Genomic DNA, 17191 nt, shown 5'->3' with positions numbered 1-17191 from the left:
GCCAAAAGAGACGTATGGATTTAGGAAAGGAAGCAGGAGCGAGGATGAAATGGCAGAAGTAAAAAGCAGGGTCAGAGGTCTGGGTTGAAAGAACACAATTGGAGTAGAGTTGAAGGTGACAGAAGATGAGTCTAGGTTTACTAGGAGAAATAGAAAAAGTCTCTCGGGGACGCTGGCCTTAAGTCTCACAACCACCAGATAGGTATTTCAGAAAACAAGAGGTTCAGGACACATCTCTGAAAGGTCTGAGTTGCCTTATTCAGGTGTGACTGTAGTGGGGGAATAGGGAAATCTACCAGAGAAGTGGCTAGGGCTCAGAGTTATCCTAGGGGCAGCTGACGACAGGGGCAGAGCCAAGGGAACTGCTGGATCAGGAGGCCCACGAACAAAGCAGGGGCATAGCCGCCTGTCACTTCCCTGCCAGGAAGGAAGCCAGGTATATTACTGTAACCAAGGCACACTGGGGTCTTTACTGTATGGAGAACTTGGCTCCTGCCCGCAATCCTACGGCTCGGCGTCACACACAGGAAGTAGGGCCTCTGGGCAACCAGAAATGGGAATGGGACTGAAGGAGATTCAGCCCACAAATATCCGACCACCAGCTTCCACCTCTGCAGTCTGCCACCCTGTGTCTGCTCAACGCATCACAGAAACAAGTTTTCAAGGTGAGTATACAGACGGCAGAGAAAAGTTGAACAATGAGGTCAGCATTCAAAAATGGGGTCAAATCGACAGCTGGGAAGGGGTGTAGAGACAGGTAGAATTTAGATCCTGAGCCTTTAATAACCACTACCTTCTCTCAGTGCTCTCTGTTTTTAGACTCTATATGAGAACACCTAGGGCTTCCCTGGTGGCGCCTGCCAATGCAGGGGACACGGGTTCGAGCCCTGGTCTGCGAAGATCCCACATGCCGTGCAGCAACTAAGCGCATGTGCCACGACGACGGAGCCTGCATTCTAGAGCCCGTGAGCCTCAACTACCGAAGCCCACGTGCCTACAGCCCATGCTCCGCAACAAGAGAAGCCACCGCGATGAGATGCCCGCACACCGCAACCGAGAGTAGCCCCCGCTAGCCGCCAACTAGAGAAAGCCCGTGCACAGCAATGAGAGACCCAGTGCGGCCAAAAACATAAATACGTAGAATAAATAAGTTCAAACAGTAAATAAATACATAAACATAAATTACAAAAAAAAAGAACACCTAATGCAGGTGGGAAGGTGGGAGGGCCACCGTAGAGGTCATCTATGCTACATGTACAAGAATCCCGAGAGCACACCAATCGGTACCACACTTTTCACTGCTGTAGCCGATCGTTCCCCCTGTACTGCCACACTGTAGCACTCCCTTCCCTCATCTACTGCTATAGTCTCTTCGGAAGGTGTTTCAGAACTCTTGTTATGAGAGTGCCAGTTGAACTGTCCTCACTTCCTTCATTTATACCAGGATTGAAGACCTTGTGGTCCGAGATCCTGTCCAGAGAGCAAGCAGGCTAAGGCTCTGTCTTTGTTGATGTATTTCATCAGAAAGGGCTCTACCCCCTCTCCTAGTTCATGGTGTGAAGTGTTCTTGGCCCCTCGGGAAAGTGGGGAGAATGGAAAGGACCCTATATGAGAATGCTAGGCTCTGTAAAACATTTCAGGTTTTTAAAAATAAGACTCATTTTGTATTGGACTGACAACAGTCCTATGAAATACAAAGAAAGCCGAGAATCAGTGACAGGAAAGGATCACCAGTAAGAACTACAGCAGTCACCGCTTACCTCGTAGCATAGGGCACTGTCCGTGATCCTTAAGAAGAGTTAGTAGAAATGCCTTGCCCATCTTGCCCCTGAACCCCTTGAAAGGTACACGACTGCTGTGTTGGTGTTTAGGGGGAGCATCTCACTTACCAGGGACTGACTTCTCCCTTGATTCCTCTGTAGTGATGGAGACTTCCCCGCTGATGAAAAATTCCCTGGGATTGCAACCTCCAAGCCAGACAGCTTTCCTATGGAATGACAGAGAACTTGTCAAGGTGAAACACCAGTCTGCGGGAGAAAGGGAGGAAGAGAATGATGGAAATCGTTTCTGGGAAACTATTTTTACATTATGTGTTGTTTGTTCCCGGTAAATAAACTGAAATCTTCTTAACAGTACAACAAAATCTAAACCACTAAAGCCAACAATACAGGAGTATAACGTTCGACAAAAATTTCTTTGGCTGCGCAGCATGTGGGATCTTAGCTCCCCAACCAGGGATTGAACCCACGCCTGCTGCATTGGAAGCGCAGAGTCTTCACCACGGGACCACCGGGGAAGTCCCAGGACTATCACTTTTAAAGGAGAAGGTACAAACCCCTCGGTTCTATGAACTGGAGATTTTTAGTAAGAAGTCAATATATTTGTTGTTAGGCACATTTTATGTTAGGCTGTCTCCCTGCACAGGATGCAGGCGCCTTGAGAATGGAAGTCATATCCCTCTATAGTACGTCCCTCTTCTTTCTGCTTTGCAGTTTGCTGCTCCACTTGTTCAACCCCACCTAGTAATAACCTATACTTCCCTTGTTCCTGTTTTCCCATCTGGAAAACAGACAAAAGGCAACCAAACAACGCAAAGGTCTCAACAAATAAGGGATATCCAAAACCAGAGATGGCCAGAACTTCTGTACCCCTGATGAAATAGTCCTCATACAAAACCTGATAATCAAATTCCTTAATGCTAGGAATCACAGTGAAAAATAGTATCTGAACTGACTTCTGTCAGATGAGTGAGAACTAAGGTTAATTCAGTGTATCTGAAGCATAGAAAGTGAGGGCAAAAGTGGCACAAGATGGGGCTAGAGAAGCAGAGAGGATTCTAGACCACGCAGAGTCTTAAAGGCCAACAGTGTGTTTTCTATTCTCAAAACAATGCTTGTGAGCGATGTTTATGAGCAACGTTCCAACTTGCTTTGAAGGTTTCTTGTGTGAAGAGTGGATTGGAAGGAAACAAGATATATGGACACCAGTTAGGACCTAATCGCAACAGACAGGCAAGTTCAGTATTAGGAAGTTGAGGAAGAGCTGGCTGACAGATTCCAAAGAAATTCAGGAGATGAACTGAAGCGGGCTTAATGGGGTAGGAGATGGAGGAAAGGAAGGTCTTAGGGAATTCAAGGGTTTACTGCACACATGAGCAAAGTCTCAAAATTAATCATTTGAACGTACAGAGGCGGATCTCCCAAATGACACCGGTTAGGAAGCAACGGTACGCCCTTTAGAATTCCTAGAGACAACACAAATCAACTGTTTCGATGGAAAATTCGGCGGGACTCTTGATTTCCATGGGAATACAGAGAAAAGAGACACTGATCTGGCTTGCAGGTATATTTAGAAAGTTGTTAGCCGGACATCACCTACTAGTATCATGTAAGTAGGCCGTCCGAAGTAGGAAGCTTAGGGGAAAAACCTGGAGGAAAACTTAAAAGCTTAAGCCACACCTCTACACTACACCACCTTTCACAATTTCTTCTCAGATAAGCATCATCCCCATCAGTGAAGAAACTCGTTCGTACCTCATAATAGGAAAAACAGGCCTAAAGATTCAATGTGTGTCTTGGGAGGTCCCATCTATGCGATATCTTCCTGGGACCAGAAAAGGCCCCAGGAAGATCCATCTCTGCACCCCTGAAAGCTTACCACCAAGGAAAATGACTAGGTCCATAGATTTCCTCCCTCAAACCAGCTTACCTCACACATAGATCATTAGCAACTCCGCCCTTACTCACATTATCACAGTCACAAGAGTGGTTAGGGAGAAAAGCACTAACCAGGGGAACTAAAACAGAGGCAATCCAGGCCAAGCTGGGCTGGTGGCAGATATCTGCTCCTTACGCTCGGGTGCATAATGCGACTCACCACAGTGCCTTTTTCACAGACCCTTTTGAACGTTTCTCCACAGAATCCAACAGCTCAAGTTAGTTCATGACGCTTCAAGGTCAACAATCGTCAAGAGAAAAACATGCAATATGTCTTACAATGTTGGATTCCTTACAAACAGGACAAGGAGATAACCATGTAGACAAAACCAGAGCATTTGAAAACATCTGTATTCTACAAACACACCAGTGAATGCTATAAATAAGGTACTATGACATAAAACAAAATGAAAACTAGATGTGAGACTGTTCTCTTCAGTGTACAGACTTCATGGCAGTTGCTGCACACTATCTAGCTACTTAGATCTTTAACTCTCTGTTCTGTTAATACCAAATGAGGCCCAAGTGTGTCAACCTGTTTCCCACAGAAACCAAAAAGTCTACATGCATCTCTTTTCTCCTGTGCCCTTTCACCTTACCTGCTCCCAATTCTCCACCAACGTCCTCCTCTTTCTCTAATTATTCTCCTCTTCATTTTGCTTGGCCTTGCCCCCAAGCATGCAAGACAGAGAGTCCTAGAGGTCCAAGATTCTAGAGTGGCTGTTTGCAAGGCGGAGGAGATTACAGTAACTGCCACACTGTATATACTTCTGTGCAAAGAAAAAGGGACAGTGTTCAGAATGTCTCTCACATATAACAAGAGCTGGAGATGGCAGGATACCTGTGTGGCCCAAGGAACTAGAGCTAGCAAATTATGGGCCAAACAATTGCAACCAAAGGCTGGAAGAGGAAAGGTCTGCAACCAGCTCTGTCTCCTAGCTCTCTGGTATTTGCTGCCAACGGGCAGAGTCTATTTCGTGAAGCATCAAGCACTGAAAAGAAGACTCCTGCTGCTGGAAGGTGACAGGAAGTAACGTCCAATGCAAGATCAAGGCTTGTCCTCGAAGCAATGCCCATAATGGAAGAGAAAAAAAAAAGAGAAAGCAGAAGTGAAATGTTAAGTCGCAAGTCCAACCTGGCCCCCAGCCTAGCCCAGCCCAAGGAAGGTAGGAGTCAAGGAGAAGAAACTAAAAGAGAAGAGCCTTGGACCACAACATTCTCCACAAGGTACACTCAAGAAACTTCACCCTACTCTTGAACCAAGTTACAAAGAGAGCTTCTTAATCCCTACTTTGGCTCCTTAAAAGCTGCTATCAGTTCACTCATTAGACACATATGATTTCAGAACAACTGTAATAGTTCAAACTAGATGGCTCTTTCCTTCCTAAGGATTATTAATTAAAGAAGATCTATATAGCTCTAAGTATATGATACATAAAATAGAATACTCTGTAGAATATAAGTAACTCTTAGTTCAGTGTATTAATGAACGTCTGTAAGAAATGTGGCAATGATTTCCCTAATGGAAGAGCCTGGGGGAGGTAAATCTGTCTTCTAGGATTTCCTCCCCAGAGCTCAGAAACTCAGGTGTTGTTTTAGCTCTCCTACACTCTCTTCACCCAAGCCCGCCTTCCTGTTGGGGATCGGACCTCCCTATTGGCTCTCTCATACCTTTCAACTGCCTGCTTTGTGACATCACTCTCCTACCAAACCTACTACCACTTGGTAGAGTCTTGGGGTTTCCGTGGAGCTGTTTGGACCAGTAACCAGTGACCTCTGTACTGGACACGTGCGCCGTTCAGCTGCAGCCACTCGGACATCCTCTAGTGTTGTCTCCTCATCCCTGGTACCTGCAGTGGATGCTTCCTCTTCTCTGACCATGTCAGGTAAGAAAAGAAACTTTGGAAAGTTTTGCGTTCGATTCTTTTGCCCCTAAATTGAGTAGGAGATTCAAAATAGCATGGAATAATGAGGGAAAGTATTGAACTACACGTCTGGAGACCTAATTTCACTTTTGACTTTGACGTTTACTATCTGTGTGACTTTGGACAAATCACTGGCTGTCTCACAAAGCCTGTTGCTTTCCTTAACTGTTACGTTAGGATACCACGTTGGGTTGATCACTCTGATCCCCTTCTTTTCCAGTATTGAGCCTTAAAGGGTACCCATGTAGAAAACGAAATCAGACACTTCTCAAGAGTGTTTCAACAGAAACATAGAAAAGCCAGGGGACATAGAAAACTAGCAATATATACCAAGATGTTTCATCTCTAATGGTCTCCCTCCACTAGGATTTCGACTAGTTGAAAAGAGAGAATAGGGAGAGAGGATGGAGAGTACTGGGCTCTACAGGGAGGCACAGAGTCGAGCGTAAGGAAGTTTAGGATGGTTTTCATTAGCACAGGCCAACAGGCACCAAGAGATGGGAGAAAATGTAAGAATGAAGAGGGAAAGCATAGAGGAGCTCTCAAGAAAAACGGAGTTTGCAATGGAATGCTGATGGGAACCAAAGATTTTCAATTAAAGCAGAAACAGCACAGAGGGAAACCTGCTCAGAGCAGGGCAAAACCAAGTTGATGGTAGCAAACCCTTACATTAACAGACTAAGAAGGAAAGTAAGGCCAGAACAGGGGATCACCAGGAAAGGCAGCTTATCAGAAAAGTCATACTCCGTTTTCTTTCTTTTATTGCCTCTCTGAATACAGTTGGCCACTTGACAGTTTTGAATATAAACATTTTAGAAATACGTTTTAGAAATGATGCCTCCTATAAACAAGCAACCACAGTGGTTATCTAGGGGGCTGCTTTTCAGTGTTTTATTCTTTCTAATTTTTAAACTAGGTAGACATTTCACCAATTCAACATTTTAAGTGATATCTTCTAAATTGAATCAGAAGGACTATTTTCCTTGGTGTGATATGTAGGTTCTAAGGCAAGGCTGCTTTTCATTTTTACAGTTATTTCCTTCCTAACACAGAGAGCACATTGATCAACAGCCATCGTTCGCTTGTAGATCTTAGCTACCGAAGAAGAAGAAGAAGAAGAAGAAAAAGTCAAGCCCCACATCTCTAATTCCCCCCCCCCACTTAGGGAATTCCCTGGCGGTCCAGTGCTTAGGACTCGGTGCTTTCACGGCCAGGGCCACGCGGCGCGGCCAAAGAAACAAAACAAACAAACATCCACATTTATCGAAAACCATATTGTGGAGTCCTGTGGATTTTCTTACATTTGAAAATCTTTTTTAATTGGATTCTAGGCATGATGGTTTTTTGAGGTTTTGGGATGCCATCTTCTTGGATGCTGAAGATGATTCTAATCTAAGTTCTAGGATAAATCCAAAAACCTTCCTGATACATTTTAAGCTTCCTTTCTGCTTATTATATAAGCTATATTCATTGAAATATATATTTCTCCTAGGCTTAATACCTCTTACTTGCTGGGTAAAAATATGAAGGAGCACAATAATGAAACTCTTTTACACTTATTATTTTGCTGTCTGCTTCGTACCGGTTTTCATTGAAATACTTGTCTATATGTGTTGTGGCTACCTATACATGCACATTTATTGCATTCTGTTGCTTGTTATGCATTTTTTACTGACATACCTTCTCTGTCTGTATGCATTGGCTAGGAATTCATTCACCTCTATCACCTCCATCGTGTCTTCTGGTTAATAGTATTCACTAAAATAGAGTGGGCAAAATTCACTTTCATAATATTGCATGGATAGTACAGAATGCCATTTGTTAGTAAATTCATTAGGCTTCGATACTTGCCACATACCCCAGTTTTCATTAATATCTATGGATTTCTTTTTCGTTAACGTAATATGCTTGTCATGATTTTTCTTTGTCTTTCTAGAACTTATTGTATCTTCCTCCATATAAATCATACGCAATAGATCAGCTTATTCATCTATTAATTATTACTGCTATTATTATTGGTGGTGGTGTTATAACCACTTTACAGATGAGTAATCTGAAGTAATCAGATAACTCTTCCCTTTCCAAAAGCACTTAAGAAATCCACTTTCGGGTAATCATTTTGAGGTAGGATGAGAAACCAGGCTTGAAGAGGGCAAAAATGACTCTTTCAATTCACCAGTTGGACTGAGCTGTACGTCACCTCTAGGTAATAGCGTGGGAACTGCACAAGCAAAGGGAGACACTGAAGACGACAATGGTAACAGCCGTACTGTTTTCTAATGGACAAAAAAAATGCCTATATTATAAGTTCTATTTCTCCTGCTTTCTGGCAGTATCATGCTCAGAGTGGAGTCCTGGCAAGGAAGTCAGGATACTTAGGTTCTGAAACCTGGTAATGATACTAACATAATGAGAGAACTTGAACAAGTCAACCCGACCTCTCTGAGCCTCAGTTTCCTTACTCACGAAATGAGACTGAGAACATCGAAGTTCTCTAAGGGCCTCCTAGTTCTAAAATGCTTCCAGTCTAGGAAATAGCATAGAAGTCAATACGAGTGCAGGCTGAAGGGAAAGACAGGGCAGGGAGAAGGTTGCTTCCAGCCTAGAGAACAATCTCTGAACCACACCACTTGGCTCTTCTGCCCGTCTGTGCCCAAGATGGGAGCACAGGCAGTGAATAGAGAAGAGTGGAAAACTGCTCAGTCCTTACAGCCATCATTAACTGTCTGATTTTGGGTTTCTCAGGAAGTAGTGATAGTAGAGGTGTCCTGATAGCAAGAACCTTCAGATGATGCCGTTCCTCAAACGTAGTGAGAATTTCTCAACCTCCCTGAGTTTTTCATGACCCTCTTGTTCTTACAGAAAATTTCCAACATCCATCTCTACTTGGAACTCTAAATTCTCTGCAGCATTCTCCTCCTGTGGTGAGCAATGCAACTTCCCTAACACGAAGTGTCTGCAACTTCTCCAGAGTCTCTGCCCCTGCCGTCAGTTCGGCATCGGCTACTGGTACCCCTTTCCAGACACTCATGGGTAGTGCCTACCTTTACCAACATTCTAGCACGACTATGTTATCTGGAGTTACTGACCACAGCCAGATCTCCACTTCAGCTGCTTCCTATCCAGGTGTTCTTGAGTGGGACATCACAGCAAGCACTGAAAAGAATTCTTCTTCACTCGGAGACTTTACTCTGGCACTCACTGACCGCCACACAGCTGCCTCCTCCATGTTTCTGGCAGCGCAGGATGATAAAACTTCAGACGCCAAGAACATGGTCCCTCTACATCCATCGCTTTCTGCCAGCCTTGCTCAGGGAACACCATCTCAGATTCCAAATCAGGGGCAGAGCCGCCTGTCACTTCCCTGCCAGGAAGGAAGCCAGGTATATTACTGTAACCAAGGCACACTGGGGTCTTTACTGTATGGAGAACTTGGCTCCTGCCCGCAATCCTACGGCTCGGCGTCATACACAGGAAGTCGGGCCTCTGGGCAACCAGAAATGGGAATGGGACCGAAGGAGATTCAGCCCACAAATATCCGACCACCAGCTTCCACCTCTGCAGTCTGCCACCCTGTGTCTGCTCAACGCATCACAGAAACAAGTTTTCAAGGTGAGTATAACAAACGCCAGAGAAAGTTGAAGAATGAGGTCGGCACTCAAAAATGGGGTCAAATCGACAGCTGGGAAGGGGTGTAGAGGCAGGTAGAATTTAGATCCTGAGCCTTTAATAACCACTACCTTCGCTCAGTGCCCTCTGTTTTTAGACTCTCTATGAGAACACCTAGGGCTTCCCTGGTGGCGCCGTGGTTAAGAATCCGCCTGCCAATGCAATGCGGGGGACACGGGTTCGAGCCCTGGTCTGCGAAGATCCCACATGCCGTGCAGCAACTAAGCGCATGTGCCACAACGACGGAGCCTGCATTCTAGAGCCCGTGAGCCTCAACTACCGAAGCCCACGTGCCTACAGCCCATGCTCCGCAACAAAGAGAAGCCACCGCGATGAGAAGCCCGCACACCGCAACCAAGAGTAGCCCCCGCTAGCCGCCAACTAGAGAAAGCCCGTGCACAGCAATGAGAGACCCAGTGCAGCCAAAAAAATAAATACGTAGAATAAATAAGTTCAAACAGTAAATAAATACATAAACATAAATTACAAAAAAAAGAACACCTAATGCAGGTGGGAAGGTGGGAGGGCCACTGTAGAGGTCATCTATGCTACATGTACAAGAACCCCGAGAGCACACCAATCGGTACCACACTTTTCACTGCTGTAGCCGATCGTTCCCCCTGTACTGCCACACTGTAGCACTCCCTTCCCTCATCTACTGCTATAGTCTCTTCGGAAGGTGTTTCAGAACTCTTGTTATGAGAGTGCCAGTTGAACTGTCCTCACTTCCTTCATTTATACCAGGATTGAAGACCTTGTGGTCCGAGATCCTGTCCAGAGAGCAAGCAGGCTAAGACTCTGTCTTTGTTGATGTATTTCATCAGCAAGGGCTCTACCCCCTCTCCTAGTTCATGGTGTGACGTGTTCTTGGCCTCTCGGGAAAGTGGGGAGAATGGAAAGGACCCTATATGAGAATGCTAGGCTTTGTAAAACATTTCAGGTTTTTAAAAATAAGACTCATTTTGTATTGGACTTATAACAGTCCTATGAAATACAAAGCGAGCCGAGAATCAGCGACAGGAAAGGCTCACCAGTAAGAATTACAACAGTCACCGCTTACCTCGTAGCATAGGGCACTGTCCGTGATCCTTAAGAAGAGTTAGTAGAAATGCCTTGCCCATCTTGCCCCTGAACCCCTTGAAAGGTACACGACTGCTGTGTTGGTGTTTAGGGGGAGCATCTCACTTACCAGGGACTGACTTCTCCCTTGATCCCTTTGTAGGGATGGAGACCTCCCCCCTGGTGATGAAAAATTCCCTGGGATTGCAACCTCCAAGCCAGACGTTTTGTGTGACACAAAGTCAAGAACTCCCCAAGTCCTGCAGTAGCAGAAACAGCCACATACTTGAGAGTAACCCACCATCTGAACTTGGGGACATTTCAGTGACAGCTCCAGTCCAGAGTGCCAGGCGTCTCCTGGCCCTGCCTCCAGCTCCAAGCCAGGGACAAATAGAGAGTAAGCACGTGGATGATATCAAAACCAAGCTTTCAAAGCCTCTGGATGCCTACCAGATCCCAACAGAGAACCAAGATCCTCCACTACTCCCTTTAGGAATCCCTGATATTCACCAGCCGCTGGCCTGCACCGATCCCCTCAGCCAAGAGGAGCAGCCTGGTTCTGAAAATGCTGATCTGGGAGAGAACAGCCGGAGTCGTCAGGACCTAGGGACACTTGAAAATGGGATTGAACCTAGCAGTGGTCTTGCAGACATTACTACACTGGCGGAGGATATTCACCTTCCCCAGCTCTTTAATCCTTTGAAAGATCTTGATCAATCCCAAGGTCCCAACGTGATCAAAGCTAAAGACACCAGAGCCATTAAGGTGAATCAGGTGCAGGAAAAGCCAAGTGTCATAAAGGTTCCCTCTGATCAACCCAGGAAGAACAAACAGAAAGCCTCTGAGCCTATCAGTGGCGCTCCCAAGGCCAAAATCCAGCCAAAGAATCCAGAGTGCCTGTTAGGGGGAGAAGTGGTTACATGCCACGCTGCAGTCAGTGACAGGGCTCCTGTGAACACGGCCAAGCACTCTCAAGGCAAACCTCAGAAAGCTGCATCCAGAAAGATCAGCAAAACTAAGAGCCACGGGCAGGAAAAGACCAAAAGGACCAGAGGGAGAAACAAGGCTGAGGAGAACAAGCAGTCAGGGAACAAAGTCAAGGCAGAAGAGAAGCCAGCAATCCCCCACACGAAGCGAAAGGAACACCAAACTGAGCTTCTCCAACAGAGCTTTCAAAAGCCTCGAACCTCCCTTGGCGTGCGCATGCTGGAGTCTGTGAAGGTTCTTCATGCGCTGGGGAAGAAGAATGAGACGAAAACTGGGCGCTCTTCCTGTCGGCTCTTGGGAAAGTCAAGCAACCCCAAAGACCCCCAGCCACCCCCAGCTATCCAGCCATGGCGGCATACCCCACGTGAGGGGAAGGGTCCTGAGAAAACGCAAGTCCAAGCCCAGAAACCAGACAGCAGTGCTGAAACAGAGTGTCCGTCTCCAGCCCAGTATGAGCGGCCTCCTCCTGGGAAGGTCAAGTTGATACCTCTGCCTTTTTCTGCCTGGGACAAGCCTCAAGCTCGACCCGCTCCTCGGAGGCCACAGTCTCTGGCCTCACATCGGCCTGCTGGGGCTTACCGTGCCCAGCCTGGTTCTACTGACTCAGCTCAACCTGCTGCAGCCAATTCATCCCAGCCAGCTCCTGCCTCTTTGCCAGGCCCCGCCAAACCAGCTCAGCCAACTGTGACCAACCCAACCCAACCGGCTTGGCCCAACCATACCCAGCCTCGTGTCCCTCAGTCTGCTGCTCCTAGGCCTGCACCCTCCAAAACTTCATCTGGCGCTCCTCTCCAGCGGGAGCCTGTTCCCCCTGCTGTGAATAAGCGCCAGTCCCCACCCAAGCTCCAAACCCACTTTCTACTCCAAGACTTCAGCAAGCAACGAGTTCCATGGAGGGAACCCAACGTGCCTGAGCCAGTCATGTCAAAGCCCATCGAACAAGAGCAGAGGCCAGAGCGAGAGGCCATGAAGAGGCGGGCTCAACAACAACGGGAGAATGCTGCCAGATACACCTCTTCGGGCAAGCTGCAATTTTTCACCGAGAGGGAAAACGAAATGGAAATTGCCGACTACTACGGATACGTCAAGTGAGAGCTGCTAGGATTCTTGGTGCCACCTTGGCTACCAGCTGTTCTTCCATACACAGGTAAGACAGGTATAGAACTGAATAAGTAAATGGAATACAATTAATAGACGAGTAACAAACCTTTCGAATTTTCAGATGCTGCTAACTGGGGCGTGAGAAAGGAAGGACTGAAAGTTGGATGGGAGAATGAAGGAAAGGGGTAAAAACTGAGCAAAGAGGAAGGAACTTGGCCCAGGGCTAGGAAGGCCAAAAGAGACGTATGGATTTAGGAAAGGAAGCAGGAGCGAGGATGAAATGGCAGAAGTAAAAAGCAGGGTCAGAGGTCTGGGTTGAAAGAACACAATTGGAGTAGAGTTGAAGGTGACAGAAGATGAGTCTAGGTTTACTAGGAGAAATAGAAAAAGTCTCTCGGGGACGCTGGCCTTAAGTCTCACAACCACCAGATAGGTATTTCAGAAAACAAGAGGTTCAGGACACATCTCTGAAAGGTCTGAGTTGCCTTATTCAGGTGTGACTGTAGTGGGGGAATAGGGAAATCTACCAGAGAAGTGGCTAGGGCTCAGAGTTATCCTAGGGGCAGCTGACGACAGGGGCAGAGCCAAGGGAACTGCTGGATCAGGAGGCCCACGAACAAAGCAGGGGCATAGCCGCCTGTCACTTCCCTGCCAGGAAGGAAGCCAGGTATATTACTGTAACCAAGGCACACTGGGGTCTTTACTGTATGGAGAACTTGGCTCCTGCCCGCAATCCTACGGCTCGGCGTCACACACAGGAAGTAGGGCCTCTGGGCAACCAGAAATGGGAATGGGACTGAAGGAGATTCAGCCCACAAATATCCGACCACCAGCTTCCACCTCTGCAGTCTGCCACCCTGTGTCTGCTCAACGCATCACAGAAACAAGTTTTCAAGGTGAGTATACAGACGGCAGAGAAAAGTTGAACAATGAGGTCAGCATTCAAAAATGGGGTCAAATCGACAGCTGGGAAGGGGTGTAGAGACAGGTAGAATTTAGATCCTGAGCCTTTAATAACCACTACCTTCTCTCAGTGCTCTCTGTTTTTAGACTCTATATGAGAACACCTAGGGCTTCCCTGGTGGCGCCTGCCAATGCAGGGGACACGGGTTCGAGCCCTGGTCTGCGAAGATCCCACATGCCGTGCAGCAACTAAGCGCATGTGCCACGACGACGGAGCCTGCATTCTAGAGCCCGTGAGCCTCAACTACCGAAGCCCACGTGCCTACAGCCCATGCTCCGCAACAAGAGAAGCCACCGCGATGAGATGCCCGCACACCGCAACCGAGAGTAGCCCCCGCTAGCCGCCAACTAGAGAAAGCCCGTGCACAGCAATGAGAGACCCAGTGCAGCCAAAAACATAAATACGTAGAATAAATAAGTTCAAACAGTAAATAAATACATAAACATAAATTACAAAAAAAAAGAACACCTAATGCAGGTGGGAAGGTGGGAGGGCCACCGTAGAGGTCATCTATGCTACATGTACAAGAACCCCGAGAGCACACCAATCGGTACCACACTTTTCACTGCTGTAGCCGATCGTTCCCCCTGTACTGCCACACTGTAGCACTCCCTTCCCTCATCTACTGCTATAGTCTCTTCGGAAGGTGTTTCCGAACTCTTGTTATGAGAGTGCCAGTTGAACTGTCCTCACTTCCTTCATTTATACCAGGATTGAAGACCTTGTGGTCCGAGATCCTGTCCAGAGAGCAAGCAGGCTAAGGCTCTGTCTTTGTTGATGTATTTCATCAGAAAGGGCTCTACCCCCTCTCCTAGTTCATGGTGTGAAGTGTTCTTGGCCTCTCGGGAAAGTGGGGAGAATGGAAAGGACCCTATATGAGAATGCTAGGCTCTGTAAAACATTTCAGGTTTTTAAAAATAAGACTCATTTTGTATTGGACTGACAACAGTCCTATGAAATACAAAGAAAGCCGAGAATCAGTGACAGGAAAGGATCACCAGTAAGAACTACAGCAGTCACCGCTTACCTCGTAGCATAGGGCACTGTCCGTGATCCTTAAGAAGAGTTAGTAGAAATGCCTTGCCCATCTTGCCCCTGAACCCCTTGAAAGGTACACGACTGCTGTGTTGGTGTTTAGGGGGAGCATCTCACTTACCAGGGACTGACTTCTCCCTTGATTCCTCTGTAGTGATGGAGACTTCCCCGCTGATGAAAAATTCCCTGGGATTGCAACCTCCAAGCCAGACAGCTTTCCTATGGAATGACAGAGAACTTGTCAAGGTGAAACACCAGTCTGCGGGAGAAAGGGAGGAAGAGAATGATGGAAATCGTTTCTGGGAAACTATTTTTACATTATGTGTTGTTTGTTCCCGGTAAATAAACTGAAATCTTCTTAACAGTACAACAAAATCTAAACCACTAAAGCCAACAATACAGGAGTATAACGTTCGACAAAAATTTCTTTGGCTGCGCAGCATGTGGGATCTTAGCTCCCCAACCAGGGATTGAACCCACGCCTGCTGCATTGGAAGCGCAGAGTCTTCACCACGGGACCACCGGGGAAGTCCCAGGACTATCACTTTTAAAGGAGAAGGTACAAACCCCTCGGTTCTATGAACTGGAGATTTTTAGTAAGAAGTCAATATATTTGTTGTTAGGCACATTTTATGTTAGGCTGTCTCCCTGCACAGGATGCAGGCGCCTTGAGAATGGAAGTCATATCCCTCTATAGTACGTCCCTCTTCTTTCTGCTTTGCAGTTTGCTGCTCCACTTGTTCAACCCCACCTAGTAATAACCTATACTTCCCTTGTTCCTGTTTTCCCATCTGGAAAACAGACAAAAGGCAACCAAACAACGCAAAGGTCTCAACAAATAAGGGATATCCAAAACCAGAGATGGCCAGAACTTCTGTACCCCTGATGAAATAGTCCTCATACAAAACCTGATAATCAAATTCCTTAATGCTAGGAATCACAGTGAAAAATAGTATCTGAACTGACTTCTGTCAGATGAGTGAGAACTAAGGTTAATTCAGTGTATCTGAAGCATAGAAAGTGAGGGCAAAAGTGGCACAAGATGGGGCTAGAGAAGCAGAGAGGATTCTAGACCACGCAGAGTCTTAAAGGCCAACAGTGTGTTTTCTATTCTCAAAACAATGCTTGTGAGCGATGTTTATGAGCAACGTTCCAACTTGCTTTGAAGGTTTCTTGTGTGAAGAGTGGATTGGAAGGAAACAAGATATATGGACACCAGTTAGGACCTAATCGCAACAGACAGGCAAGTTCAGTATTAGGAAGTTGAGGAAGAGCTGGCTGACAGATTCCAAAGAAATTCAGGAGATGAACTGAAGCGGGCTTAATGGGGTAGGAGATGGAGGAAAGGAAGGTCTTAGGGAATTCAAGGGTTTACTGCACACATGAGCAAAGTCTCAAAATTAATCATTTGAACGTACAGAGGCGGATCTCCCAAATGACACCGGTTAGGAAGCAACGGTACGCCCTTTAGAATTCCTAGAGACAACACAAATCAACTGTTTCGATGGAAAATTCGGCGGGACTCTTGATTTCCATGGGAATACAGAGAAAAGAGACACTGATCTGGCTTGCAGGTATATTTAGGAAGTTGTTAGCCGGACATCACCTACTAGTATCATGTAAGTAGGCCGTCCGAAGTAGGAAGCTTAGGGGAAAAACCTGGAGGAAAACTTAAAAGCTTAAGCCACACCTCTACACTACACCACCTTTCACAATTTCTTCTCAGATAAGCATCATCCCCATCAGTGAAGAAACTCGTACCTCATAATAGGAAAAACAGGCCTACAGATTCAATGTGTGTCTTGGGAGGTCCCATCTATGCGATATCTTCCTGGGACCAGAAAAGGCCCCAGGAAGATCCATCTCTGCACCCCTGAAAGCTTACCACCAAGGAAAATGACTAGGTCCATAGATTTCCTCCCTCAAACCAGCTTACCTCACACATAGATCATTAGCAACTCCGCCCTTACTCACATTATCACAGTCACAAGAGTGGTTAGGGAGAAAAGCACTAACCAGGGGAACTAAAACAGAGGCAATCCAGGCCAAGCTGGGCTGGTGGCAGATATCTTGCTCCTTACGCTCGGGTGCATAATGCGACTCACCACAGTGCCTTTTTCACAGACCCTTTTGAACGTTTCTCCACAGAATCCAACAGCTCAAGTTAGTTCATGACGCTTCAAGGTCAACAATCGTCAAGAGAAAAACATGCAATATGTCTTACAATGTTGGATTCCTTACAAACAGGACAAGGAGATAACCATGTAGACAAAACCAGAGCATTTGAAAACATCTGTATTCTACAAACACACCAGTGAATGCTATAAATAAGGTACTATGACATAAAACAAAATGAAAACTAGATGTGAGACTGTTCTCTTCAGTGTACAGACTTCATGGCAGTTGCTGCACACTATCTAGCTACTTAGATCTTTAACTCTCTGTTCTGTTAATACCAAATGAGGCCCAAGTGTGTCAACCTGTTTCCCACAGAAACCAAAAAGTCTACATGCATCTCTTTTCTCCTGTGCCCTTTCACCTTACCTGCTCCCAATTCTCCACCAACGTCCTCCTCTTTCTCTAATTATTCTCCTCTTCATTTTGCTTGGCCTTGCCCCCAAGCATGCAAGACAGAGAGTCCTAGAGGTCCAAGATTCTAGAGTGGCTGTTTGCAAGGCGGAGGAGATTACAGTAACTGCCACACTGTATATACTTCTGTGCAAAGAAAAAGGGAC

The 17191-nt window shown here is 46.3% G+C and overlaps 1 protein-coding gene across 13 annotated transcripts in view; it reads right to left on the bottom strand.

Moving 5' to 3' along the window:
- Nucleotides 1-17191, bottom strand: part of LOC309621775 (uncharacterized protein) — a 243846-nt gene that overhangs the window by 10889 nt on the left and 215766 nt on the right. For 12 of the 13 annotated variants that reach the window (XM_082409122.1, XM_082409116.1, XM_082409121.1 and 9 more), the window contains 2 exons: nucleotides 14578-14715; nucleotides 1890-2027 (listed from right to left, as the gene is read on the bottom strand). In XM_082409122.1, the coding sequence (XP_082265248.1) occupies nucleotides 1890-2027; nucleotides 14578-14715 (276 nt within the window). The remainder of the gene's footprint in view (nucleotides 1-1889; nucleotides 2028-14577; nucleotides 14716-17191) is intronic. The other variant, XM_082409123.1, reaches the window with a different exon arrangement.

Source organism: Balaenoptera borealis, assembly GCF_965194805.1.
Source record: "Balaenoptera borealis genome assembly, contig: HAP1_SCAFFOLD_981, whole genome shotgun sequence".
NCBI lineage: Eukaryota > Metazoa > Chordata > Mammalia > Artiodactyla > Balaenopteridae > Balaenoptera > Balaenoptera borealis.
This window is presented reverse-complemented; position numbering and strand designations above follow the sequence as displayed.